Source organism: Euwallacea fornicatus, chromosome 13 (genome assembly GCF_040115645.1).
Source record: "Euwallacea fornicatus isolate EFF26 chromosome 13, ASM4011564v1, whole genome shotgun sequence".
Lineage (NCBI taxonomy): Eukaryota > Metazoa > Arthropoda > Insecta > Coleoptera > Curculionidae > Euwallacea > Euwallacea fornicatus.
Window position 1 is genome coordinate 1,147,547 of NC_089553.1, and position 27,377 is coordinate 1,174,923.

At 35.1% G+C, this 27,377-nt stretch overlaps 7 protein-coding genes across 27 annotated transcripts in view; 4 read left to right on the forward strand and 3 right to left on the reverse strand.

Annotated features, from left to right (window-relative positions):
• Positions 1-5,112, forward strand: part of ASPP (Ankyrin-repeat, SH3-domain, and Proline-rich-region containing Protein) — a 92,387-nt gene extending 87,275 nt beyond the window's left edge. For all 16 annotated transcript variants that reach the window (XM_066289022.1, XM_066289020.1, XM_066289019.1 and 13 more), the window contains 6 exons: positions 533-698; positions 1,354-1,881; positions 1,937-2,542; positions 3,677-4,259; positions 4,310-4,509; positions 4,564-5,112. In XM_066289022.1, the coding sequence (XP_066145119.1) occupies positions 533-698; positions 1,354-1,881; positions 1,937-2,542; positions 3,677-4,259; positions 4,310-4,509; positions 4,564-4,602 (2,122 nt within the window). In that variant the 3' untranslated portion in view covers positions 4,603-5,112. The remainder of the gene's footprint in view (positions 1-532; positions 699-1,353; positions 1,882-1,936; positions 2,543-3,676; positions 4,260-4,309; positions 4,510-4,563) is intronic.
• On the reverse strand, positions 5,103-5,972 carry LOC136342851 (vacuolar ATPase assembly integral membrane protein VMA21 homolog). The gene is made up of 2 exons (XM_066289068.1): positions 5,768-5,972; positions 5,103-5,716 (listed from the first exon to the last, which is right to left on the reverse strand). Exons 1-2 carry the CDS (start codon positions 5,874-5,876, stop codon positions 5,568-5,570), a joined length of 258 nt encoding a protein of 85 aa, XP_066145165.1. The 5' UTR covers positions 5,877-5,972; the 3' UTR covers positions 5,103-5,567.
• A 781-nt stretch (positions 5,973-6,753) lies between these two features.
• LOC136342848 (ubiquitin-like protein 3) lies at positions 6,754-13,076 on the forward strand. Its single transcript, XM_066289066.1, has 4 exons — positions 6,754-7,134; positions 7,633-7,741; positions 11,149-11,313; positions 11,563-13,076. Exons 1-4 carry the CDS (start codon positions 7,105-7,107, stop codon positions 11,625-11,627), a joined length of 369 nt encoding a protein of 122 aa, XP_066145163.1. The 5' UTR covers positions 6,754-7,104; the 3' UTR covers positions 11,628-13,076.
• A 185-nt stretch (positions 13,077-13,261) lies between these two features.
• Idh3a (isocitrate dehydrogenase [NAD] subunit alpha, mitochondrial) lies at positions 13,262-16,322 on the reverse strand. Of its 2 annotated transcripts, none has more exons than XM_066289053.1 (6): positions 16,170-16,322; positions 15,506-15,726; positions 14,889-15,230; positions 14,583-14,832; positions 14,367-14,529; positions 13,262-14,312 (listed from the first exon to the last, which is right to left on the reverse strand). In XM_066289053.1, exons 1-6 carry the CDS (start codon positions 16,194-16,196, stop codon positions 14,242-14,244), a joined length of 1,074 nt encoding a protein of 357 aa, XP_066145150.1. In that variant the 5' UTR covers positions 16,197-16,322; the 3' UTR covers positions 13,262-14,241. The 2 variants fall into 2 exon arrangements, with proteins under 2 accessions (XP_066145150.1, XP_066145151.1); XM_066289054.1 differs by lacking the exon at positions 16,170-16,322 and adding an exon at positions 15,956-16,098.
• Positions 16,323-16,507: 185 nt separating this feature from the next.
• Positions 16,508-22,210, forward strand: LOC136342832 (PWWP domain-containing protein 2A-like). 3 transcript variants are annotated; one of them, XM_066289041.1, is made up of 13 exons: positions 16,508-16,904; positions 17,101-17,233; positions 18,564-18,660; positions 18,724-18,808; positions 18,859-18,977; positions 19,037-19,247; positions 19,297-19,448; positions 19,635-19,793; positions 19,851-19,961; positions 20,017-20,141; positions 20,203-20,428; positions 20,583-20,770; positions 20,826-22,210. In XM_066289041.1, the coding sequence occupies exons 1-13, from the start codon at positions 16,759-16,761 to the stop codon at positions 21,009-21,011; spliced, it is 1,938 nt and encodes a 645-aa protein (XP_066145138.1). In that variant the 5' UTR covers positions 16,508-16,758; the 3' UTR covers positions 21,012-22,210. The 3 variants fall into 3 exon arrangements, with proteins under 3 accessions (XP_066145138.1, XP_066145137.1, XP_066145139.1); XM_066289040.1 differs by having other exon boundaries at positions 16,509-16,904; positions 19,034-19,247; XM_066289042.1 differs by having other exon boundaries at positions 16,509-16,744; positions 19,034-19,247.
• betaggt-I (geranylgeranyl transferase type-1 subunit beta) lies at positions 22,201-24,937 on the reverse strand. 3 transcript variants are annotated; one of them, XM_066289051.1, is made up of 5 exons: positions 23,852-24,935; positions 23,122-23,408; positions 22,903-23,066; positions 22,540-22,857; positions 22,201-22,484 (listed from the first exon to the last, which is right to left on the reverse strand). In XM_066289051.1, exons 1-5 carry the CDS (start codon positions 23,959-23,961, stop codon positions 22,332-22,334), a joined length of 1,032 nt encoding a protein of 343 aa, XP_066145148.1. In that variant the 5' UTR covers positions 23,962-24,935; the 3' UTR covers positions 22,201-22,331. The 3 variants fall into 3 exon arrangements, with proteins under 3 accessions (XP_066145148.1, XP_066145147.1, XP_066145149.1); XM_066289050.1 differs by having other exon boundaries at positions 22,540-23,066; positions 23,852-24,937; XM_066289052.1 differs by having other exon boundaries at positions 22,540-23,066; positions 23,720-24,937.
• Positions 24,938-25,146: 209 nt separating this feature from the next.
• On the forward strand, positions 25,147-27,297 carry Hpf1 (Histone PARylation factor 1). The gene is made up of 4 exons (XM_066289046.1): positions 25,147-25,806; positions 25,866-26,551; positions 26,603-26,803; positions 26,855-27,297. Exons 1-4 carry the CDS (start codon positions 25,675-25,677, stop codon positions 27,189-27,191), a joined length of 1,356 nt encoding a protein of 451 aa, XP_066145143.1. The 5' UTR covers positions 25,147-25,674; the 3' UTR covers positions 27,192-27,297.
• Positions 27,298-27,377: the final 80 nt, after the last annotated feature.

Consider the following 27,377-nt stretch of genomic DNA (forward strand, 5'->3'; position numbering starts at 1 on the left):
AAGTATCATCTAAAATCCTAATTTCGCCAGAACTGACTTGACGAAGCTTGGAAAAAACCGAAATGAAGCTAAAATATATAGCATCATAATTTTTTTCTGTTCGAATAATTGACCAAAATTACAGAAAAAAAGTAAACTAGGAGATAACGCGAACCAAATCTGTTGATTTATCGATATTGCCTCTATTGTAGACCCTAGAAAATGATTGATTTGACTCTCAGTTCCGCCACGCCACTGTTTCTTTCCCGTTTTCAGCCAAAGTTTCTTTAAAAAACGCTATTGATAGACGATTCCTTTCGTGGAAAATACCCCCGTCAAAAACAAATACAACGATGCAATATGTTACCGAACCGATAAATCAACCACGACTCCCTCCCGCCCTGCCCTAATCGAATTTCCAATTGGGTGCTGCATTATATTCGAGTGAGACCATTCTTTTCGAGGTCTAAATGGTCTTGGAAACAACCCAAATTCGTTTCCGTGTTCTCGAAATTGATTCTCGACTAAACTAGAATTTCAACGCATATTTCAGGTTAACTGGCACACCAGAACAGAACAATGAGGCTTACGCGAGGAGCCATCTACAAGGCAACATCCCTCCGAACGGATTTCTTCGCAACAACATTGCGGCAGTCGAGCCTTACAACCACGTTCCTCTACAGCAGAATCAACAGCTGAGAAACAATCAGACGCAAGAGGTAAGAGGGCGGTAAACTCATTTCGAAACCGCGAAATCAGTCTTGAATGGCACTAATGCATGGCTGACATAATCGAATTCGCAGCAGTTAATTAACGTTAGATAATTGAGCCTGACATATTCGATGCGTGGGATTGTTTTGAGGCGGTTAAGATGATACTATTTATTGCTTGAGTGAGAATAGAGAAAATTATTATTCACAAAATATAATCGTCCATTCACAAAGTCAACATAAAAACTTCAACTACGGCAACATTGTCCGCGTATTACGGTCGTTCTGCGAGACGTCACCCCCATAATGTTATAAAAGGGCCTAAAATGACAAAAGAAACTCGCAGCGTTGCAGGTTTTGGTTTAAAGTTCCAAGATTTGCTATTTAATAACGACAAGGTGACCTCGTGTTCTAGATCAAAAAAGATTACTATATATGGCGATTCCCATGTTAGGAAACTCCTACTGCCTGATATATATTTTTTCGAACATCTCAAACTTTTTAGCACAAATTAATAAATTTTCCCCGTATTTCCCAAAAATAAGAAAAAAAGTGCTTATTTTTTTACTCCTCTTTTGCCAGTAGAAGTTTCCCAATTATGAAATCACCCTGTATAAACAATATTTGAAAAATGCTTGGTTGTGAAGTAATTTATCATTTACAGTTTACTTCATATCATCCAGCATATCAACAGGCAACTCAACATATCAAACTGGAATCGAATGCCAACATCAATGACGTCCAAGCTGACCAACTGGTGCAGAAAATGGGAAACGTTTTCATAGCCAGAAACGAGGAGGACAACATCAAAGATTTCGCAGTATCAAAGTCGGATCCTAAGTACCAGACCCTGCCCTACAACACGAAGTTCACAGTGAATCTTCTGACTAACAACAAAAATTTAAAGAATGATCATATCGAGAAAGAAGACAATACCTACATATCCAATGTTGTAAATGGAAATGCGAATAATGTAGTGCAGGCGGCGCATATGATGGTGCATAGCGCTCCTTTAAGTCAAGTCAACAAAAATATAGCCACTCCGTTAAATCAACATGATTTGCTTAGTCGGAAAAGTAGCGATGGGAATAAGGATCCTAATGTATTTTGTTCCAATAAGGAAGAGGTAATTTTGAGGTCCAATAAATTCCAGAATGAGCCACAGGTAACGGGAGCTCCGGCGACATATCAGGTTTGTTAATTCATTTTTTCCGTTTTTTGTGAACAAAAAATTATTATGTGTGCAGAAACCTATAAGCAGTGTGGCCCCCACCTCCATCCAGCACACCAGCATTCCTTCCACTGTCTATCAAACTTCATCGATTAAAGTACAACCGGTGGAGCCGCAGAGCACCACTAAAGCGCCGTTTTTACACGGCAACCAAGTGCAATCGCCTCCAGGAGCTTTATTGTCACCTCCTCAGTCTAGCAGCACTCCTATTGGAACCCCAGAGGCCTCCCATGACAGTACACCAAAACCAGCTTTACCTCCCAAGCCCGCAATCAAACCCCCTCCAAGGCAAACTCAGATATTCAATGAGGAGCCGGTCAGGCCTCCTCCTTTGCCTCTCACCGAACCTCCAGAAGAGAAGGTTTCCCCTGCATTGGCCGCCAAACCACTAATTGGTCAGAAACCTCCTGCAATTGAAACTTCCAGTAAATTAGCTCCTAATGCTCAATCTGCCGAGATGATCATCAAGGCGAAGCCTCTGAACTTTAAGAAACAACCCTTGAGCGAACAGCCCAAGTTGCGTAGCATTGCTGCTCATTCCAATAAACTAAATGGATTAGTTTTGAATAATAATCGGAGGTTACAAGATGTGCCACCGCCATTTCAAAACCAGGAGTCTCAGGTGGGTGGGTAGTTGAAAGCTAAGTTGGAACAACATTATAAGCACCTTGTGCGATTTACTTAGAAAGTAGAAATAGAGGTTTTTTGTGGATTATTTTAATTTAAAAAGGGGGGTTAAAGCACTGCTGAGAATTTTGGATAGATAAACCAGTTCAAGTGAAAACATAGAAATTGCGCAAGTGAGAGAAGAATCGCATAACGTTTAATGTGCCACCGACAAAGAACAATAAAGAAGTAACAAAATCCGTCTCCAGTTCGATGTTTAGATTAATTTTAATTTAGCTGTTCTCGCAGCAATGGAAACTTTAAGAACTATCGTAGCAAAAAACAGCAAATAGAAATTGAAACATGCATAAATATGCGTATTTATGAATTATTTTGATGAAATTAACTGATGCTTTAACATTCCCCAGTGACTGTCAAACGGTACCGAAAATTGCTTGAAACGGTAAATAAACCTGGAGGGGCCAATGCTGCCGACTCAACCTTCGATCTACCAAGAGATCATAAAAAAAATTTCGAATATCAGCAAATTTAAATCATTATATTCATTGATGATGCAACTGTAATATGCTGTAACGGGGAAATGAACAATAATTTATAAATAAGCGAAAATTCAAAACTAATTTAATTCATCATCAGAACTTTTATAAGTAAAATTTTGAAATGATGAGAGATCCTGCAGAACACTGAACCGAGTCCGCCCAATTCAGCCTTTGGTCTCTCACCTACTTCGTTGGTCTTTGTCGGAGGCATATTAAACATTATTTTGTACTTCTTGCACAATCTCTATGTTTTCATTTAAATTGTTGATACCTGTATGTCACTTTTTAAATAGAGATTAAAAAATTAGAGATTTGCAACATATATTACTTTCCCCTCTCGAAGTATTTACATCAAACTTAACAGTTTTGTTTACCTTTATTATCCCTAAATAACCTTTTATTACTACATTTTTTTCTCGCTGCCAGCTTTCTCCCGTTAAAATGCTTAATTTAACTTATTGAAATTAAACCCACCTAACTCTTATGACCTATAAAACATTTCCTGAATCCCAACAGTTCTCACCAGTGTGCCTGACAGACCATAACAGAAGTTCTATTAGTTTTTATAAATTTGTGTGATCTACTTTCAGCAAGGATCAGCACCACAAGATAAACTCTCAGATATTAACTATCAAGAACCTGCATCGAAAGACGAAACAGACCGAAGCTCTCGCTCCTCTGTTGACGACACCAGCAGCATAGACTCCAAAGAACCCAAGGAGGACAACGTTATAAAACGAATCAAAAAGGGCAATCTCAAACAAACTGGCAAACATAACTTATCGCGAAGAGTCAGCTTTGACCCTTTGGCTCTTTTGTTGGATGCCAGCCTCGAGGGAGAATTGGAGTTGGTTAAAAAGACTGCTACACAGGTACCAAATCCTAGCGCCGCTAATGACGAGGGAATCACAGCCCTGCACAATGCAATCTGCGCTGGGCATATAGAAATAGTGAAGTTCCTGGTGGAGTACGGGTGCGATGTAAACGCGCAAGACAGTGATGGGTGGACGCCTCTGCACTGCGCAGCTAGTTGCAATAATTTAACTATGGTGAAATTTCTGGTGGAGCATGGAGCTTGTATTTTTGCCACGACTCTCAGCGACCATGAAACTGCGGCGGAAAAGTGCGAGGAAGATGAGGAAGGGTTTGATGGGTGTTCTGAATATTTGTACAGTAAGTATTTGGTGTTTTTAGTGAATTGTGTAATAATTTTTGGTGTGCAGGTGTGCAGGAAAAATTGGGAATTTTGAATGCGGGGACCGTTTATGCGGTGTTTGATTATGCGGCACAGCAGCCTGATGAATTGACTTTCCGTGCCGGCCAGCAGTTCACAGTTTTGCGCAAAGGGGATGAAAATGAAAGAGAGTGGTGGTGGTCCAAATTAGGAGACAAGGAAGGATATGTGCCTAGAAACCTGCTGGGGGTGAGACTATTAAAATGACTATTTAACAATAATCTTCAACATTACTTGTTTCAGCTCTACCCAAGGGTCCAGAGAAATGACGAAACCCAGTAATATATTACAATTTATTCTTCCATAATAATTGTATTATACTCAATTTTCCCATTTTTCCTACACCAAAAAAAGACCACAATCCTTGCCAACTTTACGTTCTCACACAATGACTGCTTTTTTAAGTTTTGTCAAAACTTATAAAAATGCAATAAGGGATATATTTCCGCCTAAACCTTGGCTCAATATAAATTTTTGTTATATTCAGTTTAAGGGCAAATCAATAAAGTTTTTTTACATCCTTATAATGTTTTAATTATAAGGTTCCAAAATAATAATTTCAGACAAGTCATTGCACCTCTTAAAATTCTTATTATCAGGTCTATGTACACCTGCAATAAGAGTCTCTTTATGCCTATTTAGTTATGTAAGTTCTGTAATTTTTGTCTTTACTAGTTATTGTATAATTATTGTAATATTGTTTCTTTAATATCTTTTTGAATCTTGTAAATATATAAATATGAAGAATAAAGTTTATTTACAATGCAATAAATATACTTCAATAAATTTTAATATTGGGTTTTGTTTTATTACTTTAATTACAAAAGCCCTTTTCTGAAATAATAATCTACATCTACTTTAGATTCAACCTTATTGGTTGATTTTCAGCAAATTTGATAGATTTCTAATGATAATCAACCAATCTAAAGTTTTATTTCCAAAAATCTCTAGAGAGAACTATGAACTATGTCACATTTTTGTTACAAAATGGGAATGAACATAAAACAATACTTTCCTTAAATAAATAATGCCACATCCTCAGAAAAGTAGAAAATGTGTTTTTACAATTTTCAAAAACTTATTAGTAGTATTTCATCTATGTTACTTTTGTTTCTTAAAAACTTACAAAACTCCAACAGTGATTTCTAATTTTATAAACCTTTAACACCCATACTTTTCATCACAAACACACTAGTACTACCCTTTAACATGCAAAATTCAGCGATATTGAAAACCAAATCACATGACTAGTCCACTTTTTCGGCTGGTTTTGCTTTTGTCTTGTCACTCTCTGAATATGCTCTATATATGTACATTCCAAGGGCGATATGCAGCATGGTCACAGCCAAGACCGCTGACCAAACGTTACTACTAGTGCTTGAAATCCCCAAGATACCTAAAAGGGGCAGAAAGAAGAAATTTATGATGCTAATAGGGATTTATTTACCTTCAAAAAAAACAAATTTCGTGAAGAAAAAGGTTAAAACTGGAGATGCCAATATAAATATTGAATATGCTAGAACTGTTTTGAATACTGCAAACTGGGGCTGTTCCATTTTGGTTGATTTTAGGACTTTTAATTAAGTCTTGAAATAACTGTGATATTATTGCAGATTTTTCTTGAATCTGTAATCTAACCTCAATTGATTTTGACACTTAGTAGTGTCAAATACATTTCAGCCATTAGTGGAAGCAAGGCATTGTCGCAATCAAGGCTAGAGGTTACCGCCTGCTAATTTTGTTACAATAAATGTTTAATGAATTATTAGATATGTTCCATAATACATCAATATGGTTAAACTAAATTTATGTTTTTTTGAATATAAGTTGAAAATTATGTATTTAGATATAAGTCATGTTTTACTTTAGCTTTCTCAAATATATAAAATGATAAAGAAATTATCGACATATTTATTTAAATTTTGTGAAACTATGTCTCTTTAGATTAAATATGTCGTAAAAATGGGTAACTAATTATCCACAAAATCTCTTTTTTAACCCTTTCTAGTCCTAGGTGACACGTTATTAATATCGAAAATACAGCAATAGAAAATTTTCGGAAACATGTTGCGATAAGAAAGGTTGATGCTTGTTGTTTCGATGTAACTGGATATTGTTTTAATGCCTTACACCTTACTTGAAATACGCTATATATAACTAATTTTAGTTTGTCCACCAACTTACACAACTGCTTAGCACTAGTGCATCATTGCCAGTTGTAATTTTAAGTTTAATAAAAGAAATATCTAATTAGTGAGAGTATGACTATCTGTTTGTAATATGATAAATCAGAGAAAGACGCCGCTATTCGCCATACTGGTTCCATCTCTCGATGAGCCTCATAGTTTTAGTTACGTCAAATATAGTAATGACATTTCTCTGAAGGTCGCTACAAAAACAATTGAACAAAGAACGACAATGCGATTGGTGTGAGAACGTTCTGACAGTGCGCATTCGCCAATGCAGATTGGAAAGAACGATTTGTCGTCTGCAGTGAATTGCATTGTGTTTATTATTTTTGGTAAATTGTCCCGTATCTGGTGAAAATTCCTTTGTCGTGAGCGTACTGTTGCTACCAAAATCAAATCCCTCCAAAGCAAATTGTTCCACCCAGCGGGATTGGGGCCGCGCGAAGCTGCAGGATGTTTGTTTTGCTGGGCCCCTGAATCATCAAAGTCAAAGTGTACTATCTGTCATGGTGTAAAAATGAGTGTGTTAAATTAGTTTCGCGAAGGTTTTCCCCAGTTTAGAAACATTGAAATTCATGCTCTTCTGGTGATAACAATGTCTAACAGGCATATTCCCGCGGACAAGGTAAGAACGGCCTTCCAAACCAACCGCACCCTTTTCCTTTCTAGGCTAGAAACCTGATTAGAACACATAAGGCGACCTACATTTTCACCCTCATTATTTCACGATTTTGATGTGAAACTGTTACTTGCATTGTTTTCCTCTACCTGGTGTAGACTTCTTTTATTTCTAAATATATTGTTTATCCATGAAACTTTCACTGTCAACTATCTCTGCCTCTAGTTGGGGCCAAATGCCTTCTACACTGCACAATGTGGTTATTCTTTTCAGTTTCTCTTTAATTGAGTCAGGAAGCAAAAATAAGGAAGTAGCAATTTGTGGTGGATCTGTAATTATTCTTTGAGCAACTCTACAAACTTGACCTCCATATTCTTTTGTAGTTTCATCATTATTGAGAATGAGTAATGTAATAATTAAGTGTGTAAATTTATTGAATGTCTTAGGTAATTTAGGCAACACCTCATTATTTTCTTCAGGTTTCAAGCATTTCCATATTTCCAGATAAACCTGCGATTAATCCTGGTTAGCGGCAAGACAAAAGAGTACCTGTTTAGTCCTAGTGATTCTGCAGGAGACATAGCCCAGCATGTTTTTGATCATTGGCCTGAAGGTATGTTGGAAATATTCCAGTATATGCAGTTCAAGAAAAAGCTCCTAACACAACTTTAACGAACAAGTGATTACTGGAAAACCCTAAATTTTAAACTGGTCTACCATTAGACCATCTACAATAGACATTTTCAGAAAGTTGTTCAAGTTACACTTGTTTTGGTAATAATCCACACTCCTCTTCACAGAAGCAACATTCAGTGTCAACTTTGTTGAATTCTGTTGTAATTACAATAGATTGAAGCATAACGAAAATCACAGAAATCTCAGGGGAACACATAATTGAACATTTGTTAAGGAGGATTAACATTTATTCCCACTACCAGTTTGTTAAAACTAGTGGTAAGATTTTTAAGTTATATGGAAACCTGCATTTTTCTCTAGCATACTTTATTTGTCTTAAAATTATCCCTTTCATCATGTAACATAAGTTGAGTTTTACTGTTTTATTGGGTGATGAAATGAATTTTATTGAAGTAGGTGTAGACAATCATAACATAAATGGTTAGAAATTTCATAATTTTTTAAATCCAGCCTGTTAATGTTACAAATGAGCCAACTTCTTAACTGACAGAAATGCAATTTTCATAAAATTAATTTCCTATCTCAATAAGGCAATAAATATAAACTTTTTGTACATGGTCAGGAAGGTAATTTTAAGGTGAATAGAAAGATATACAGGTGTTCATATAAATTAGAAAATTTTGGACCAATTCTGGCTAAACCAGAAATGAGAATAAATGTCTGTTGAGCTTAATAAATGCTCTATCATATATTATATATTTTTTCTCTAAACTCACCGACTTTGTATGTCTTATGATTTTCAAGATTGCTGTGTAGTACATTATCTTGGACACACTATATGAATTGGGGAAAAAGTGTTGCATAAGTTTGATACATGAATTAGATGTTTAACAGATTACTCGATGTTTGACACAATATGATTTGTTTTGCGCTTCTGCCCAAAAAGGCGTTTTTTAATAAATTATGCGGATGTTTTAACTAATAGGTGTTGCAGTTGTCAGTTTTAGATATATTAAAATTAACATTTATTTCAAAATTTATAGAAAAAAATTCTATTGAATATGGAGAGAGAATTATCGAGTTGCCTTCAATGTCGCCTACTGGGATATTTATTCTTCACGTTCTCATTAACACCACAAGTGTTAGGAAACAAATGTTTATTGAACAAGGACCTAGCAGATAGATGTTCATTTTCTATTTACGAATCGACGCGTCCTCTTATGGAGGGTAGCGGAATCTCCGATTTCTCGAGCCACTTTCCACTAGATGGTTCACTTGCGTAGAATTATACAAAAACCTACTCTGTCTTGGCTTGCATGGGCTATGTTGCATGCGTTCCAATGTGCGCCTGGTCTAAATGTGGCCTAGAAAGATCTTCCTTTCAACTCGAATACTATTTGGTTTTGAGTATTTTGAGTTTTGGATTTTCTTTATTGATTATTATACAAAGTGTCCCAAAAATATTGTTATAAATTGGTATGAGGTGAAACAGCGTTAAATAATAATGGAATTAAGCTGAACATGTCTTATATAAAATTCGTTTTTCTTCGATCTACAGGGTGTTAAAACGAAACAAAATTATAACTTATCAATAAATATTACATTTTGAAAGTTTTTAAGGTAAAATTTTACTCGAGGGTTTCTGGGTACAATAAATCTATCTAAAATGTGTATTTTTAACTAACGTAACTTTGAAAGTAAATCTCGTAGCTTAACTTTTTATAAAAATTTGGAACGAATAAATCCTGTTACAAAGAAACGATATATTTAAGAAAAGTGCATATCTCTAACGATCCTAGAGATATTTTTAATTACATTGCCCCCACCGATAAATTGGCCGGGGTAGTGAACATCCATGACCAGCGCGAAGCTCTGATTGGAACCCATTTGACTTCTTTTTTTTGCGGATAACTAAAATCTTTAATATACAACAACATACTTAACAATCGAGAAAAACTGAATAAAATTCACGAAGAGGTAAACGAGATTAGAAATAAAAAACTTGTCAGCGCACTAATGGCATATGTATCGGAAACAATAGGTGCAAATGTCGGGAGAACCATTAAAGTTAACTACTTTTCTTAAGTATACCTTTTCTTTGCAGAGGGGTCTAATCTTTTCAAATTTATACAAGGTTTATTTCAAAATTTACGTTAGTTTTTCCAAATATGTGTACGACGTAAGTGGCGTCATCTATACGTTAGTTAAAAATATACATTTTAACAGAGCTGTTGTAAGCAAACACCTTGTGCGAAGTTTCATCTCAAAACCATGCAAAATGTACGATTTATCGCTAAGTTACAATTTTTTTTTAACACCCTGTAGATCGAAAAGTCGCAAGTTTCATACAAGACATGTTCAGCTTAATAGCGTTATTTTCAACGTTGTTTCACCCCATTCCAATTTGTATCAACATTTCTGGAACATTCTGTATATATTTTATTGTGCAATCTGGACTTTTAATTCTAGATTAACGTTTAAGACACAACTTGTGCGGTGTTTTGCTGTTGGTATGTTTAGTTTCGGTTTCCCTTTGTTGTATTCTACTTTTATTTATTTATTAATCAGAAAAGGCCAGTCCTATAATTTGATTTATGTATTTTTTCCTCGATATTTCACTATTAGTCTTCTTTTATTTCTTTTGAATTTTGACCTAATCATCCAAAATATGTTTGCCACTCACACTGTAACGGTTATAACGCCAAAATCTGCTATTTACTAAGAGTAGGGTTTCAGGTTACAAAGGACGTCGAATTTATTCAAATATTACACAAATTGTGTATTTTTTGCTAACGAAAATATTGAAAATCATGCTAAGAGACGTCCGAACCGCAACTAAAGAATTAAGCCTCATCCAAAGTCTCAAGCTTTTTTAAATATTAACACACCGAGACAACATTAATGTTGAAAATACAGTATATGTCTACATCGAAGTCATCCTGCTAAGCAGAACCGGTCTGTGCAAGTCTGGCGCCTAGGACTGTCGCCCCCTTTACCACCTACAAGGGCGGTACTGTTGATAAATGTTACTTCTATGTGGACGCCTCGTTAGCACTATACATTTTAAATCTGAAATAAATTAATATTCCAGAGTTTCCTAGTGATCGAATTATCCTAAGTAGCTTGTCAGAAAACTTTATGTTTTCTTACAATTTTGCCGCTTTGTTAGACTTCCTGTGAAGACAAATATGTATAAATTGAAGGCTTTGTACAGCGTAGGCACAAATCTTAAGGCTAAAGAGTGTTATAAAGGGAAATTATTGTTGAGGCATTTTAAAGTCTTACCAATTCAGTTCAATGTTATTAATCCATTTTGGGGGGAGGGGGAATGATTATCATTAAAAATTCATTATTAATTAAAGGTAACAAAAGTGTTGTTTCCAGACTGGAGTCAGGAGGCAGTGGCCAAGGCCGAAATACTTAGACTCATTTATCAAGGGCGTTTTCTGCATAGCAACGTGACGCTCGGAGCCTTAGGATTACCCTTCGGAAAAACAACAGTAATGCATTTGGTCCCTAGGGAAAACCTCCCCGAGCCCAATTCACATGGTAAATTCAAACAGTTTCTATAAACCTTTTTGGTGGTTCTTTTTATTATTCAATTAATTAGTTTTAGTTGTTCTGTAAACATGCCTATTAACATCTAAAACAAATGCATTAAAATCAATTATTCTAACGTAATGGCGTTCGTTTTATCAGTGGTATTACTGGCAATAAAGTTGTTAAAGTTGATGGAAAATGAATGCATCTTTAACAGACAAATAACCCTTGAAATTAATACATTATTTAATTTCACAGATCAACGACAAAAAAGCAAAGGTGGTAACAGTAGCTGTTGTTCAGCCTCCTGCTCGATCTTGTAATTAAGACACGTCGTATTCTGGTTCAATACTTACCTGTTAAATTGAAAATAATTATATATGTATAGGCGAAAACTAGTATGATTAAGGGGCGCACGCATAGTTTGAATGTGAGGGAGTGTTTGCGAGATATTATTTCCTGTTTGCAAGTGTTTCATTAATTGAATTTGTGATATAATCATCAATGTAAAATATGATACTCATCATGTGCAAGATTGCCCAAACGTAGACTTGTCACAGTCTCTAGCACTCGCTGTTTAATGTACATTAAAAATTATAAACTCTACATACTGTAAGTACATATTGTTTAAATTAATTATTAGTAAAATGTTGTTTAATAATTGATGGATGTTTAATAGGGTTTAACTTAGAGCAGGGGCACCACAAGGTTCATCGACAAAGAGATTACACGCCAGCAAAGAATAATTATCAGTTTTTTAAGTAATGTGATACAGTCCCTGAACGATTTTTCGCGCAAGGTTGAAAGCTAAAATCGGTACCTTGATGATTAAATTTAAAAGTTTTTTTTTTTATTGCGGTTAATTGATTTTGCAGCATATCACAAACAATTAAAGGTAATCATTCGTAAAAAAGAAATCATTGTTAAAAGGAGTGATCTTGTTAAGCCTCCCTCGAAACAAAGCTTTAAATTTAGAGTAATTTCGAAATATTTCAAAAGTACATAAAGAGGGGACGTTTGAAAAATGCCTGTACATAGTTATTATTTAAAGAATACTAGTTTATAATATTTAGCATCGATTCCACGATCAGTCTTAACTAAAAATTGGAGCTCGAAACTGTAAATAACAATAAAAGTCCATGTTGCTTCAAATAGCTTTAAGGTGCATTAGTGTAGTGCAATACTGAAAACAAGCTCCCTAACATCATTTTTCCTTCAGACATTGTAATTTATTAGCAATATTCAAGTGGTGTCTATAACATTTGTACATAATACATGTAATTAAGCGACTTCTCTTATCTATGCCTAGCTTAAGTTGTAGAAACTTAAAAATAAAATTAGATTCCACTGTTTAAAATCTAATAGTTAAACTACCCTTAACAATGGATTCAGAATGGTTTGTTTTATCTCCCCTAAAGGGCATGTTGTGATGTTTATTTTTATTGCTTCTATTCAGGGGTTGCAGATTAAGGATATTGAATGTTGAAGCTACAGTTTATTTTGATTTGTGGGAATTTTCAAAGCGCTACTATTGAAAGTCCTTTTTTGTAGTCGTTTATTTTTATTTCAAAAACATCACTGTCGGAATTTACTAGCCGGATAACTACTCTGTGTGTAATAGCTGTAATTTATATATACCTATTTTAAGCTAAGCCTAAGCATTTTTGTTATCGTAGCGTTACTTTGACTTCTCATAGATCGTATTAACCTGAATGTTTTGGTAATACACTTTATAAAGATATATTATGTGAAAATAAATTATGTAAAAGCCTCGTATTGGTTTTATTTCTCTTGTAATTCTTTCCGTTATTTGTTGAAAACACTCCTTTTACTTTATCGTTAAAGTCCTCTTAGTCATAAAGTTAAAACACGTGTGAAAATTTAACCCTACTTACCTGCTACGTTTCATGATTTAGCCGTTGTAGTAGTGCTAAATTATGCTTAAAATAAAAAACAATTGTACAGTGACACGATTTATTTAACGCATAATAATGACAATACATAAACTTAAAAATCACACAGGGGAAATCATTCGATAATAATCGCATTTTAAAGAATACTGAAATGTTCTCTTTAAGTTAAATATTAAGGTAGTTATCTATTTTAAACATTTTTATCGAATAATTCGATTATAAGAAAACCTAAAGAACTTCGGCGATGAAACTATGATCATTTTAAATCACTGATAGTTTAATTTTTACATTACCTATAAGATTTAGTCAAATACCTATTCTCATTTAGTTATATACAAAGCCAATAAAGACTTCCTACTGTTCAATAATTACTCATTTCTAAAAATTTTTGTATCCTGAAATAACATGAGCTGCGACATCGGTTTTATTAACATAAAACGCATATTAAACACGATTATCTCTCAAAAGATCATAGGGTTTTACTTCCTAGGGGTACTTTTAAATTAATATATTACAAGGGAACTAATAATGAATAAATAAATAGGTCTATGGTAATTTTTTTGGCTTACTTACTGGTAAGGCCTTTGCTATTTGACACGACCACTGTAGGCAAGTATATATTGGTTACCGCCAATTTTATAGGTTCACGTAAAAAAGTTTAATAGTTAAACTGAGGAATCAGTCGATATAAAAAGACCGTTCCCGACTATGCCGTAAGATGTCAAATGCTGTCAGTTTAAGCTTGTCCTATAAAATTGGCTGTTATTATAATTATAATCAAGCAATAAATGGTACAACTTAAGTTTTCGTACTTCTATTTAAGTTCACCAGCAGGAAGTATTTGGCAATTTAATTTTTGCCTTCCATAAGAAACCACTCAATAGGTATTTACACAGCTTCATACTGTCGGTAAATACAATATAAGCAAGACGTACAGAGCAGCTGTCAAACAACCAAAGGCCCTTATTGCTTTAAAACTTAAACGCAATGATATCCCTGAAGCAATCGGAATTCGAAATTTTTTTTACGACTGACTAATTTTATTGCAAATTTCGTTCGTGAACTCCGAACACTTGGCTTTGCCTCCCAAATCACCTGATAAAGAAACCAATTGCACACACTTCTTTTAGCATAAATTATTTTTATTACCTGTGAGGTACTTGGCCTCCTTAATTGTTGCGAAACACGCCCGCTCAATTTTGTCTGCATAGGGATTTAATTGCATGTACCTTAGCATCATCACAGCCGAGAGCAACAGAGCTGTTGGATTAGCTTTGTCTTGACCAGCTATATCTGGGGCTGTTCCATGTACCTAAATAACAATTTTCTGTGACTTCTTTTGAGAACAATTTTTTTTCCCATTACAGATTCAAATAATGCTCCATTGAGGCCAATGTTTCCTGAGGGGGTAAGACCTAAACCTCCTACTAAACCAGCGCACATGTCTGACAAGATATCTCCGTACAAATTGGGCATTACTAGGACGTCATATTTTGATGGATCTTGCACCATATTAAGGCAGACAGTGTCGAGATATTTTTCCTCAAACTTCACATCAGGGTGCTTCTTGGCCATTTGGCGGCAGCAACGAAGGAACAAACCATCAGACATACGCCTGAAAATATATTTCAATGAAAATTTTCTATCTCTATAACTTCTGTAACAACTCACATAATATTGGCCTTATGGACAGCAGTCACCTTCTTCCTATTATTGTCCTTAGCATACTGAAAAGCAAACTCAGCAACTCTCATTGAGGCCTCTTCAGTAATAAGCTTGATACTTTGTACGACACCGTCAACAATTTCATGCTCTATTCCAGAGTATTCACCCTCAGTATTCTCTCTAATTGTGACCACATCAACATCATCATAGAGGGTCTTGTAACCTTCTAAGCTACGACACGGCCTTACATTTGCATACAAGTTAAATTCTTTTCTTAAGGCTAAGTTAAGAGATCTATGGCCTTTACCCACTGGGGTCATAAGTGGCCCTTTTAGACCTACTTTGTTTCTAGAAGAAATTAGAGATAAATCAATTTCATTTTCTAAAATTTGTTTATAAAACAACAATTATCTTAATAAATGAGTCACATAAAATATAATAAGATCACTTGAAATTTGTGGCTGATTATCAAAATTGAGTCACTACATTTTTCATCAGACAAGTTTATCTAGGGATTACAACAACTTAGTAAAGGTCATTTACTTGAGATAAGTAGCATCACCACGAGAGACATATTTAAGCTAAGGAATATTACAATGACACATTAATCACACTGTGAATACCTGTTAACTGAGTCAATGGCAGCCTGTGGAATTCCAAATTTCCCATCAGGACCTCTGACTGGTGTGACATCTACTGCTTCCCAGTCAATCGGGACCTTAGCTGCCTCAAAAATCTGTTGAACTGCAGTGGATATTTCAGGGCCGATACCATCTCCAGGAATGAGGGTGCACTTTTTTATTTCACCGCTGTAGAGTCGCGAGCCAAGGGGTTTGTTAGCCACCTGATTAAAGTCATTTGTTAGGCAATATGGGGAATTTTGGAGTATAAACCCTACATATATTTTTATATATACGAAAAATTACACGTGACAAGCTATATGAAATAAAAATATGCGGCCAGAAATAGCAATCAGTTAATAAATTAGATCTTAAATTGTAACATTTTTTTCATAAATCAAACTGATTTTTGGCATGTGATATAACCTAGAAAGCTTGGGGGCTTTGGGTTACATAACATTTAAAAATTCTTGCATTCTCGACAGGGTTCCTAGGAGGGTTGTTAAAAAGGAACTTGAAAAGCCCATAGAACAATTCATTCACTTTTCTTCCACTGAAAAAACTAGACATTGAGATTTTTTCGCACCCTTAGGCACTCACATTCACGACTGAACAAGGGCAACAAAACAGCATTGACATGTAATAAGAGTTAATGGAAATTACTTACCATTTTTTTGAAAAACTGTAGAGCCATTTTGCACTATTATATTTAAATTTTTTAATTAAGTTCAAAGCGAAAAACCCCTTTTATTTTTGGCCACAGTTTTTGGCACCCTTCAAAAATAGTGAGAAGTTGACAAGTGCCCATTTGTCATTTCCTACCTAATCATTTTCAATGGAGCATGATAGGGCATAGTTATCGCCGCTCTTATGGTTTCAGTATATTTTCTTCTTTTCATTCATGCTATTAATCAATGCAACAAAAGAGGATAGAAGCTTGGTGTAGAATCACAATTTATTTAACCGTTGTAACCTGAAACAAAAACTTCACCGGTCACTGTCAACCGTCTAACATTTAATTTTGGAGGATAATTTTGCATTTTTTTTGGCATTTTGCGTTTATTTAATTTTTAAATTTTATACAAAATTGAATGGAAAAACGATGCAATGATGAGGGATTGAAAGGAGAGCCAAGAAATCTCTCCAGTTTCCCAGGAAAAAAGACGTCAAGGCCGCAGTTTCAATTGGAAATAAAGGATATTAGCACATAAAGGCGACCCCTGAAACCACAGATATTTTCCAGTTAGTTAACAAATATGGCGGACCCAAAGGGGGATATAACTTTGTTGAAAAAAACTAACATTTCCGTGTATGTAGACGAGGTTTTGCCCGATATTTTAGTGGTTACATACGAATTCGGACTTACAATATTCAAGGGCGTGCTACTAGATTCCACTAAAAGGTATAAAACACTGTTTTGGGGCCCTCAAAATTTATATTAAATCTACACCCTTTTTGGGTCTTAGGTACTTAGTTTTAAACCCGTATTCTCTACTTAAAGTAAGCAGGGACTCATCAGAAGAGTGTTCCCATTAAAGTTATGTTGCTTCCCCCATTTTAGATATTACTCATTTATATAAGGCCATGTTTGTTTGTAGGAATTTGCCCTGTGGTATTTCCAGTTTAAATCCAGCCTTTAATATTCCAAAAAAACCAGATGATGATCCATTGTATTCAGTTAATCAGAGGTTTGCATACTTAGACCCAAATGCACCAAAGAAAAAAGTTCAGGTTAGTGTTAGAAATTAAGTTAGAAAAAGTTATTGATTGAATTTGTCATCCCCATGGCAAACATGTCGACGACTTTTATAACATTAATACAGAAACTCTTATTATACATAAAAAACTTAAATGTTAAAATTAAATAATCTCTTCTATTTGTAAAAATTCTTTAAAAAAAACAAAACATCCAAAGGAAAATCACTTAGCTGTAAACATATTTGCTTTGCCAAAGAATCTTTAGAACAAAACATTCTCTGAAATTTCATATATATATCATTGGGATCCTGGAATGGGGTTCTCTAAATGTAAAGTAACCCTGTTTTTAACCTTCCCAGATCACATATGTTGCACAAATTTCTATAGTGTGTATTTCAGCAGGGAAAGGGGGCGGGGTTTAAGAACAGAAGGATGAAAGAAAAAGAAGATTGAGAAAACATTTTATAGAAGCGATAGCTGTGGTTTTCATCTTACATATTTCACAATGAGATTAGATTGGCATACCTTAATATAGTTATTTTTGTGAAGATGAGTACAAATTATAACTGCAAAAAGGGTCTGTGAGATTCATTATGGATCTTGGATAAAGGGATGATGGTCAGGATGCTATTCTTCATTCAAGTTTGTTGACAGGGCCTTTTTTACATATTTTTAATGATTGATATAGGTAAAGCAAAACACTGTCTTATGTGTGATTCAGGGCAATGTCTATAATTCTGATATTCAAGTTAGAAATTACTTTATTACCCCATCCTAGTGATTGAAAAAGTATCAAGACATTTGTGAATACTGGGCCATAAATTAATTTTTTAATATTCTGCCTCTTCTTTTATTATTATATTCTTTAATCAGTTATAATTTTAAAAAAGTATCTACCTTATAAGTGCAGTAAATGGTATTTTACAACATGCTGATTAGAGTAGAAAGGCAATATATGCCTACATTTTTGCGGCTTTTCTACATGGGTTGATATGGGGTCTAGTTTAGGGTCCATTCCATTTTCCTCTCCTGAGTACCCACGTTTTGACATGGGTTAGCCTGCTTTATTTACTCTCTTAAAAATTTTATAGCCCAAACATTTTCAGTATATAAAGAGTGATTATTGCAATGAGTTTGAAGTATGTGCTAAAATATCAGAGACATATATTGGATTAGTTTCATAGTTATTCAGATGTTCTTTGGTAAATAGTAAATTATTCAATTAACACTCTACATTTTCCATTATTCGCCTACTGCGAGTTTTTTTTTAATGGTCACCCTTTATAAATAAAGATTTCAACAATTTCATGCATTCATTCTCACACACTTAAGTCTAACAATGATTCCTCCTAACCCTTTCTAGGTACCAAATAAATATAAAAACAGTAAAATGACAGTAAGACTGAGACCTAGACAAGTACTGTGTTCAAAATGCAAAGGAATTTGCAACGAAAATTCAGGTATACAAACGCTGTGATTAGGACTTAATCCCCAAATCTAAATGTGTAATAATTATAATACAGAGAATGTCTCCAGAAAACGAAAATCTTCAGAAATTACCCCTAATCCGCCTTCAGCAAAACGTGCGAGCGATGCTCCCGTCACAAGGCAAGTCCAAAGCTAATATGTGACAAAATCAAAGTAACCATATTTTCTAGGTCGGTTAAAAACTATTTAAGTGCAAAACAAAAGCTTAGAAGTTATAGCCAAGAGGAGGCGGAGGAAAATACTAAAAGGTGTAGTAAAAAAACTGAGAAAAGCGAAGAAAGAGACCTAGGTAGGTTTGTATACAAGGCATAAGAAATAAGCGTTTACATAGTTCTATAATAATAGCAGCAGAGACTCCCAACTGGATTGACCCAGACACGATACCAACAAACAAAAAACCTTTATCCAACATTGAAAACGAACCTCAAGAGGACCCGTTGTTTATAAAGCATTCCGATGAACATTCCGAACAGTCTCAGCCAAATACCGAAAGCGTCAAGCAAGTGGTGTTTCAGCAGCCCACTCAAACGCAAGTTTTGAGGGCTGCAAGAAGAAACAGGTGAGATTGTTCCTATTGTTTCAGCTCTTTTTGATTTATGATATTTTAGAAAGAAAAAAAGTACGAGTACTACCGATGATGAGAGCTCGGCGGGAGACCAAGGAGGGGCGAGTAGCTCCTTAAGTGGAAATACTAGAACCTTGAAAATATCTTATGGCCCACAAGGCGAGGGGACTGTACTTAAAATCCCAGCGCAAATAGGTTACTTGATTTAATTTTTCTATTGTTATATTTAGAGTAAATAATTTTAATACATTTGACTTCAGCGTTCATTGCTATTTTGTTTGTCTTCTTGAACGCAATAGAAAACTTATAGCAAGATAGTTTATTTCGAGCAATAAATAGATAAGACGTAGAATAATGTTCCCAATTTCCACGCACACACAGACAACATTGCTGACGATGACACTGAGGAGAATTTCAATATACCAACACAAGGTGTTTCAGTAAAGCTGCTCAACACTAAAGCGGCCAGGAAGGCGATGAAGAGGGCGAAAAAGGAGGCCCGTAGGAAGGTGTTACTTGGGGGGAGTCCCCTTTATTTGGGTATGTTTAAGTAGCCCTTAAAAAAAATTATTAGGTAAAGTTTTCTGTTTGATAAAGGTGGGGCCTCACCTAGATATTTGGCCAGTCCTGGGGCTTCTCCCAGGTATGCCTTAGGGGGTTCTAGCCCTCGGTATACTGTGGGAGCCGCTTCGCCAAGGCAAGGATTAGGTAAATGTGTTCCATTTTTTAAAGAACTAGAGATTTATTATTCATGTTTTATTAGGTAACAATTCTCCGAGGTACATGATGTCGCCGTATGAACTAGCAGTTCCAAGGAGGCGCAAACATAAAATGAAACATAAAAAAAAGCATAGGGATGATAAAGACAAAAAACACAAAGAGAGTGAGGTAAAGTTTATCTTCTTAAGGAAGAAAATGAGTTTCAAGAGACATTTCTGTATTTCCTCAGGTGAGTAGTTCGACTCCGGAGGACACCAAAGAGCAATGCATGACTCAGAAACTGTCAATCAACCTTAAAAGGTTGAAAAACACCTACACTTCTTGTGCAACTCTAGAGGACACCACCTCCAGTTCCGACGAGCACAGCGAGGTGGTACCGGACTTTCCACCACCCAATCCACCATTAATGTTGCGCATCAATGCTCAAACCCTTGCCAGTGCACTTGGAGCTGATGGTAAGATTTTATTGATGAGAGTATTAGTACTAGTAAACTGAGAGCGTCGAATCCTTGCGACTACAGCCTTGAGGACACTTTTCGGTTCTCTTAATGAAGGGGAGCTTAGAACTTCCCTAATATCTTCATAACATATAATTAAGGTTTTCTTTAGGTGTTCGTTTGTTGGTTGGCGATGTGGTATGGGGCAAAATCCATGGATTTCCTTGGTGGCCAGGAAAAATCCTGACTATCACAAATTGCAATGCCCAAGGACCTCAAGCCCACGTTGCCTGGTACGGATCCTCCACTTCAAGTCTCATGCAGTGCGATCAACTCAGCCATTATTTGGATAATTTTAAGGTAGGTTTTATTGAAATTATTCGCGAAGGATTATCAAAACTTCATATACACCTAGATTCGATATAACAAAAAGAAGAAAGGGCCCTATAAAGAGGCGATCAAACAGGCGAGTACCGAAGCTCGGAAAAATTCCGAAAATCGAGTAATGCAGCCATTGGGAAATTCCCCCTCGCATAATATTATTCCCCAGGTGGTGCCGCCATCCCTGGCTTCGCCCCGAGAAATTGACGTGGCTTCTTAGGGTCCAGGACAAGAATTTATAGCGGTTATTTGTTACTCAGGATTACTATTAAGTGTCTCATTCAAGATTTAAAAATTGTATCTTACTTTGGAACATATCTCAAAACTTGTATACCGCAAAATAATGTTTATTATGAGATCTTTGAAAAACCAATACGTTCTAGTTACCAACTCTTATTAGCTTTCTTGAACTAATTTCTAATAGCTGTGCCATCGTTTCAAGAAGTAACGCAATCCACTAAGACACTGTTATTATTTTAATCTTTTGTAGTTATCTATTGTACGTTGCAACTTGTGTTTTTGGTGGTTCTCGTTTTGATACTGGGAGCCAATGGCCCCTTTTCCCATACATATAAATGTGTCGAAGGCTGAAGTACGGTACCTAGTGTCTCGCAAATTGATCAAAACTGAGATTTTACTAATTTTTTATTTTTTGTATTTACCCAGATCTCTTGGTCAATAGGTCAAATGCAAATTTGTTTACGTTTTAATAATACATAAATACACAAACAATATCAACTTGTTTCTAGGTGGCATCGATATCTATTTGCTTGATTTTATTTTTTAATTAAATGGAAAAATGTTTTGTATGTTAAGATGAATTATTCATTTTTTCTCTTTAGAAATACTTTAACGTTTTAGCGAAGGTTTGACCGAACACTTCTTGATATTTAGGTGACAAATCTTTTGCCGTCTTCGCCGTTTCTGTAGTCTGCACTGACATTAACCTTTCCCCAAGGCACGTCAATAACTATTCACCTGTTCAATCACATCACTAGAGCTTTTGCACAAAGTTCAGTTTATTTTCTTTAGAAAAACGTTCGTAACGAATTTGGCTGTTTCAGCCATGATTAGCGGCCCAGAGGCTCTAAATTTGTTCCAAAATATTAAGAGTTGATAAACCAATTCCTTACTTTTTTATTACTTATTTAATATCAGTCGTACGTACTTCTGTATCAATGCTTAGAATTTTAAATTTTAATCAAATTACTAGTTCATTTGCTTTTCAATAAAATTTATATTTTGCAATATGCCAGGTAACGTACTTAGGCCTCATGTAAATTTTATGACTGTATCGCTGATAAGTGTTAAATTGTATGTTTCCCAAAATTATTTTTATCATACAATAAGATGTCTGTGATTTTTTATTCTCTCGGTATAAGCGAATGAGGGTGAAATAAAATTGAGGATTCTTTGCTATTTTCAGTGTTTTATTTGATACAAACTCTGCAAGAAAAAACATCGAAATACGCCTCGGGGAGGTTGATAAAAAATAATAAAAAAAACTAATCACAGTAGTTTCAACAGCTTTTACCCTGATTTACTTCCACCTTGCGTGAAGACTTTTCAAGCGATCATGTGTGCGCTTTGTACAGTTAAGGGCAGGAAACATCTCGTTCAAATTATCATAACGCATCAAGCTCAGTCCTGCGAGTCCGAAATATGTGTGCATTGGATCGGTACCTGAATTTACCTGTGATGACAATTTAAATTAAAAACTCAATTTGTAATGTTTGTGGGAGACTGACCCATTTACAAAATCCACCATATTTGTCCTGGGTCATTAGAACAAAGCCTGGATTCTCCTTAGACTCTATAAATTGATAGGCATTCAATATTTTCAATGCTCCCCCCGTCCAGAAGGAATAGCAAGTGTCTGAAGGCTTATTAGGCCTGCCGTTGAACCCTATATCAAAACGGAATAGCAACCACCTCCTCAAATTTCCTATTTGCATTTTAGAAAGTCTGTGAAGGTTGTTGCTTAACGCTAAGGCAGCTATGGCACAGAAAGTGGATCCACAATGGCTTTCTAGTCCTGGGCCTTGTCCAATTCCGCCATCATACGACTTTAACCAGCATTTCACAAACAATTTTCTTATTATTAAACTTACTATGCTCTTCAAGATGAAATCTACCATTTTCTCAACATCAACACCATTCCAGTCATTAAGGATATATGATATGCTGCAGGCACAGAACACAAACCGCATGTCATTTTCAGCTCCTTCTATTGCCCCTTTAAACGAACCATCTTCCAATTGCAAAGCTCTTAAACCTAAATTATTTATATCAAACAAATCCTTTAAATAAAATCCATAAATTAAACATACTTTTTACAATTTCTTTGCGATTTACACGCTCAAAATTATCGCCTAATATTAAGAGACTAAGCAAACAAGAATAGGTAGTGGCTATATGTCCCCATTTATAAGGACCACCCTGGCCTCTATTTATACAGGTATTGACAGTAGTTGAGCCTTGGAAACCACCGACAAAATCATCTTCTACTTGCAAACAGTATAGCCAATCAATCATTTCATGTTTGCGCTCTTGTGGAGTTTCATTTATATCATCTAAAACTTCCAAGCCGGAGACACAGAAAAATAAAATTACTGATCTGAAAAAGAAGAAAGTAGTAGCTAAATAGGACATCACTAATACAAAATACTAAGGGGTAGTATGCTGAAGCATTTTGGTGTATACATTCTAGATATTGCAAGGTATTTTGTTTAAGAAAATAAAAATTTCATCAGCAATCTACTCTTTGTGGTTGAAAAGTATTTTCTGTTTCCTTCTGGGGGTTGGGTTCCCTCAAGACAGTGGAAGACTGTTACAAGTTGTTTCAATTCAATATAATACAAGTTAAACTGAATGATAAATTTCCTTCATACTACAATGTTTTTTCGGAAAGTTACTTGGGTCACTTACCTGAATAACTGTTGGTAACCTCAGGTTACTCTACACATTCTAAAACTGAAGAAAATTGACATCCCAGAGTTCACTAGTAACTAAGTTAACCTTAGTAACTTTCTGAAAAAGCTTTATAAACTGCGGGTTTACCTGTTTGTGTCCATGTTTGATAAAAATGAGGGTATTTGGTGGTGCAGAAATCCATTAAGGTATTTTCTGTGCAATCCCCGATCAAAATCTAATACAGGCAATGTTCCCATTTGGAAAAATGAGGAGAAAACGTTCTTCTCTAATTCTAATAAGTTGCAAATTGTTGTAAGACCCAAACTTAGTCAAAGTGCCAGGCCACACCTTCACTATATTTGTTTAAAATTTGTCACTAAAGATTGTAGGATCTTGCATTTTGTGCGTTTCGATTAATGGTAAGGAAACAGTTTTCAACTAATTGGTCTGTATGTAATTAACTTGCAATCAATTGCAATTAATTCAACATGTTAAAAAAATAATTTATAAGCAAATTGACCTGTCACAACAAGTTTTTGGAATGATCTCGTGTATGTGACGTCACAGAATGGCATTCAGCGAGTCTGAAGGAAAACATAACCTAAAATTCTTAAGTGTTTTTATGACAAACTAAATATCTTATCACCATTTTATGGATTTTTAAAAAGATTTTACAATTTGTGGTGACCCGTGTGTGAATCTTCTAAAAGGCGAGCGGTAGGAAGGAGATACGAGCGCTCGGGGTCGAGCACTAGACGTGGAACAGGGGAATTGAAAAGATATATTTTAAGGAGTTAGTGATTAAGAATCAGGGAGGATTTTGTACAATATTATTGATGATTCAAATATATGTGTTTTGGGGAGACTACAACAGTGTTTGAATACCTAGAAGGGTACCACACAGTTTATTGCGGTTTCATTTAAAAGAAAATTATAATCTGCCAAATAAAACAGTAGACTGATACTCATAATACAACAATTAAGAAAAACCAATGCCTATATGGAATGAAATATTTCGGGTAAATCCCGAGGGCTATCAAAGAGGTTAACTCCTAACATCGCAAAATATCTAATGTACAGTCACTAAAAAATTAAGTTAAGCTGATAAAAAAACTTTAGATAATTCAGCAACCGCATAGTACAAATTGTACCAAAGTGCAGGTGATGCCTCAACTTAGATTCCATGCTCCATTGCGTCTTTCAATGCTATTAACTTTACGTTCAAAGATACAGGATAAGAGGAAGAGTAAATGCATTAACATTAAAAAACCTCTGGCAGAATGACGAAAAATAAAATAAGTAGGAACTTATGCAACATTGACTTTGCAGATGTATGAGAGAGAAAGAAAGAAACAACTAAATTGATTAGCGATTAGCAACCTTCAGACCACGACATTTTATTCCTCAGAAGCAATTTGGAATTGGAGGTTACCTCAAAAATCTGAAATTTTAGTGAGCAGTCTCTTGAGTGAATTCCGCATTTTTAAACGTCCAATTTAAATTTTCTTAAAAAAAAATGGACCCAATCATATTATTATTTGATCATACGATTCACAATAGACACCATCCATTTTGCAACCCAAAAGGTACCACAATGCTTCAACAGGCTGCTCAATATGACGGATTCATGAACAAACACGTTATGATTTTCCATTATGAGTAGATCGATGCATGTAAATATGCTTTGGGCATCTGGTAATTTTAAAATTAATTGTTACATTTGGTTTACATAACTATTTAAATAATATTTGTGTCAAAAACGAATGTAAACATACGTTTGTTATTTCTCCTGACAATCAACTGATCATGACTTGACAGGCGGCGTCACACAATGACCCAGTTTGCTTATTGTCAATATACTTAAAAAGCTCCGTTATTTGGTGGTTTGGCGGGATTCGAGAATAATAACAAATTTAAGTTCGAAAAGATTCTTGCCTAGGATTATTACATATTTTGTACCTAAAATAAACATGGCTGAGACTGGCACTACAAATGCTTCGGATCAAAATGTGAATGACACGAGAATAGCTTGTAAATATGGTGTAAGGTGTTACCAGAAGAATTCAGTGCATTTGCAAAAGTACAAACACCCACCTCCAAAAGTAAGTTTAAAATGCTATTCCTTTAGAGACTTACATTTAACCAACCTATGAACAATTAGGGAACACAGAAAGATACAAAGGCTGTTCAACAACCAACTAAAAAGTTTAAATTTGATACTGCTCGACAAAATGATGTCCCAAATGACCCTCCAAAAGATATAAATACATCCCCCAAGAATGAATATTGTAAACCCTCTGAGACAAAACATGATATCTTAATGGACACTAAAAATGAAGCAGTTGATACTAATTGTGGAGTCCTAGAGAAAATCAGTAGTGATATCACAGACAAAAACTCACAAGTTAAATGTAATCTTTCTCTTGAGAATACAATCATAAATTCACCAGAAAGCTTTGACCCTAAGGCTTTCATAAAACAAAAGTTTTTAGTTGATATGCCTGCAGACTTTTATGAATTTTGGGATTTCTGTAAAAGTTTGAATGAAAAATGCCCTGAAGAAGCCTTTAAAAGCGTTTGTCTTACCTTAGTAGGTCCTTATGATGTATTGGCAGGAAAGTTTCATAATGCACCTCATCAAACTGAAGAAAACTATTTAATTCACTGGAGGTACTATTATGACCCTCCAGAATGCCAAACAGTTCTTAAAGGAGTTGACAGTACTGGATATCACATAGGTTACTACAGGGATTCTCCAAAAGAAGATCCAGTATTCTTAGTCAGCAATTCAACAAATGTTGATGGTTTATTTAAAGTTGTCGGAGATAATATTTTTGCTGCTGTCAAGTGGGTTTATAATTCTTTCGTTTTCTTTCTAAATAAAGAGTATTTTTTCAGCATTTATCTCAATGACTGGAAGAAAAGTTGTAATCCTTTTGAGAAGATAGCAGCCGAAAACTTACATTGCAAATTGAAGAAGAGAGCTGAGCAACTACAGCTAAGTTTATATGAAAAGAGTGAGAAAACAAGGATTAGGGATAAGAAAATTGTTTTTAGGAGTTTTAGTAAGCTAGGAATTGTAATTCCTTATAATAGGAGGTAAGACTCCCCTTTTATCTGAAGGTGAGGAAGTTAAAAATCACATTTTAGAGCCCAAGTAGGCTATCGCAGCTTGAGTGTAACAAACAAACAACTTGTAAAATTACTCACAGGCATTTCCGAAGCATTACCTGAGCAGAAACCAAAACTTTTGTCGCAGCTCCAAGATGTCATAACTAATGTAACAATAGCAACAGACGAGTGTGATTTTGGTGCAGGGATTGAGTTGGGTTTAGATATTTTGGCCCATGGAGTTGATAGTTTGAATAGAACTATTGCCAGCTGTTTGAGCACTAATTATAGACTTATAAATAGGGAAGAATTTGCGAAAATTACTGAGGCCCACATGAAGAATCGGAAAAAAGGAGTGGATTTGAGTATTGTGTGATCAAATAAAATGCCTTTGAGTCTTACTTATTTTTGTAGTGATATATTTAATTTTTATTACTGATCAGAGCAAACACGTATTTCAAAAAATAAATCAAATACCATTACATTTTTTTGAATGTAAATTTCTCATGAGTTCCTTTCCTGCATCGTCATGCTTACCTAGTGCGGCGCACAAAGGTCAAAT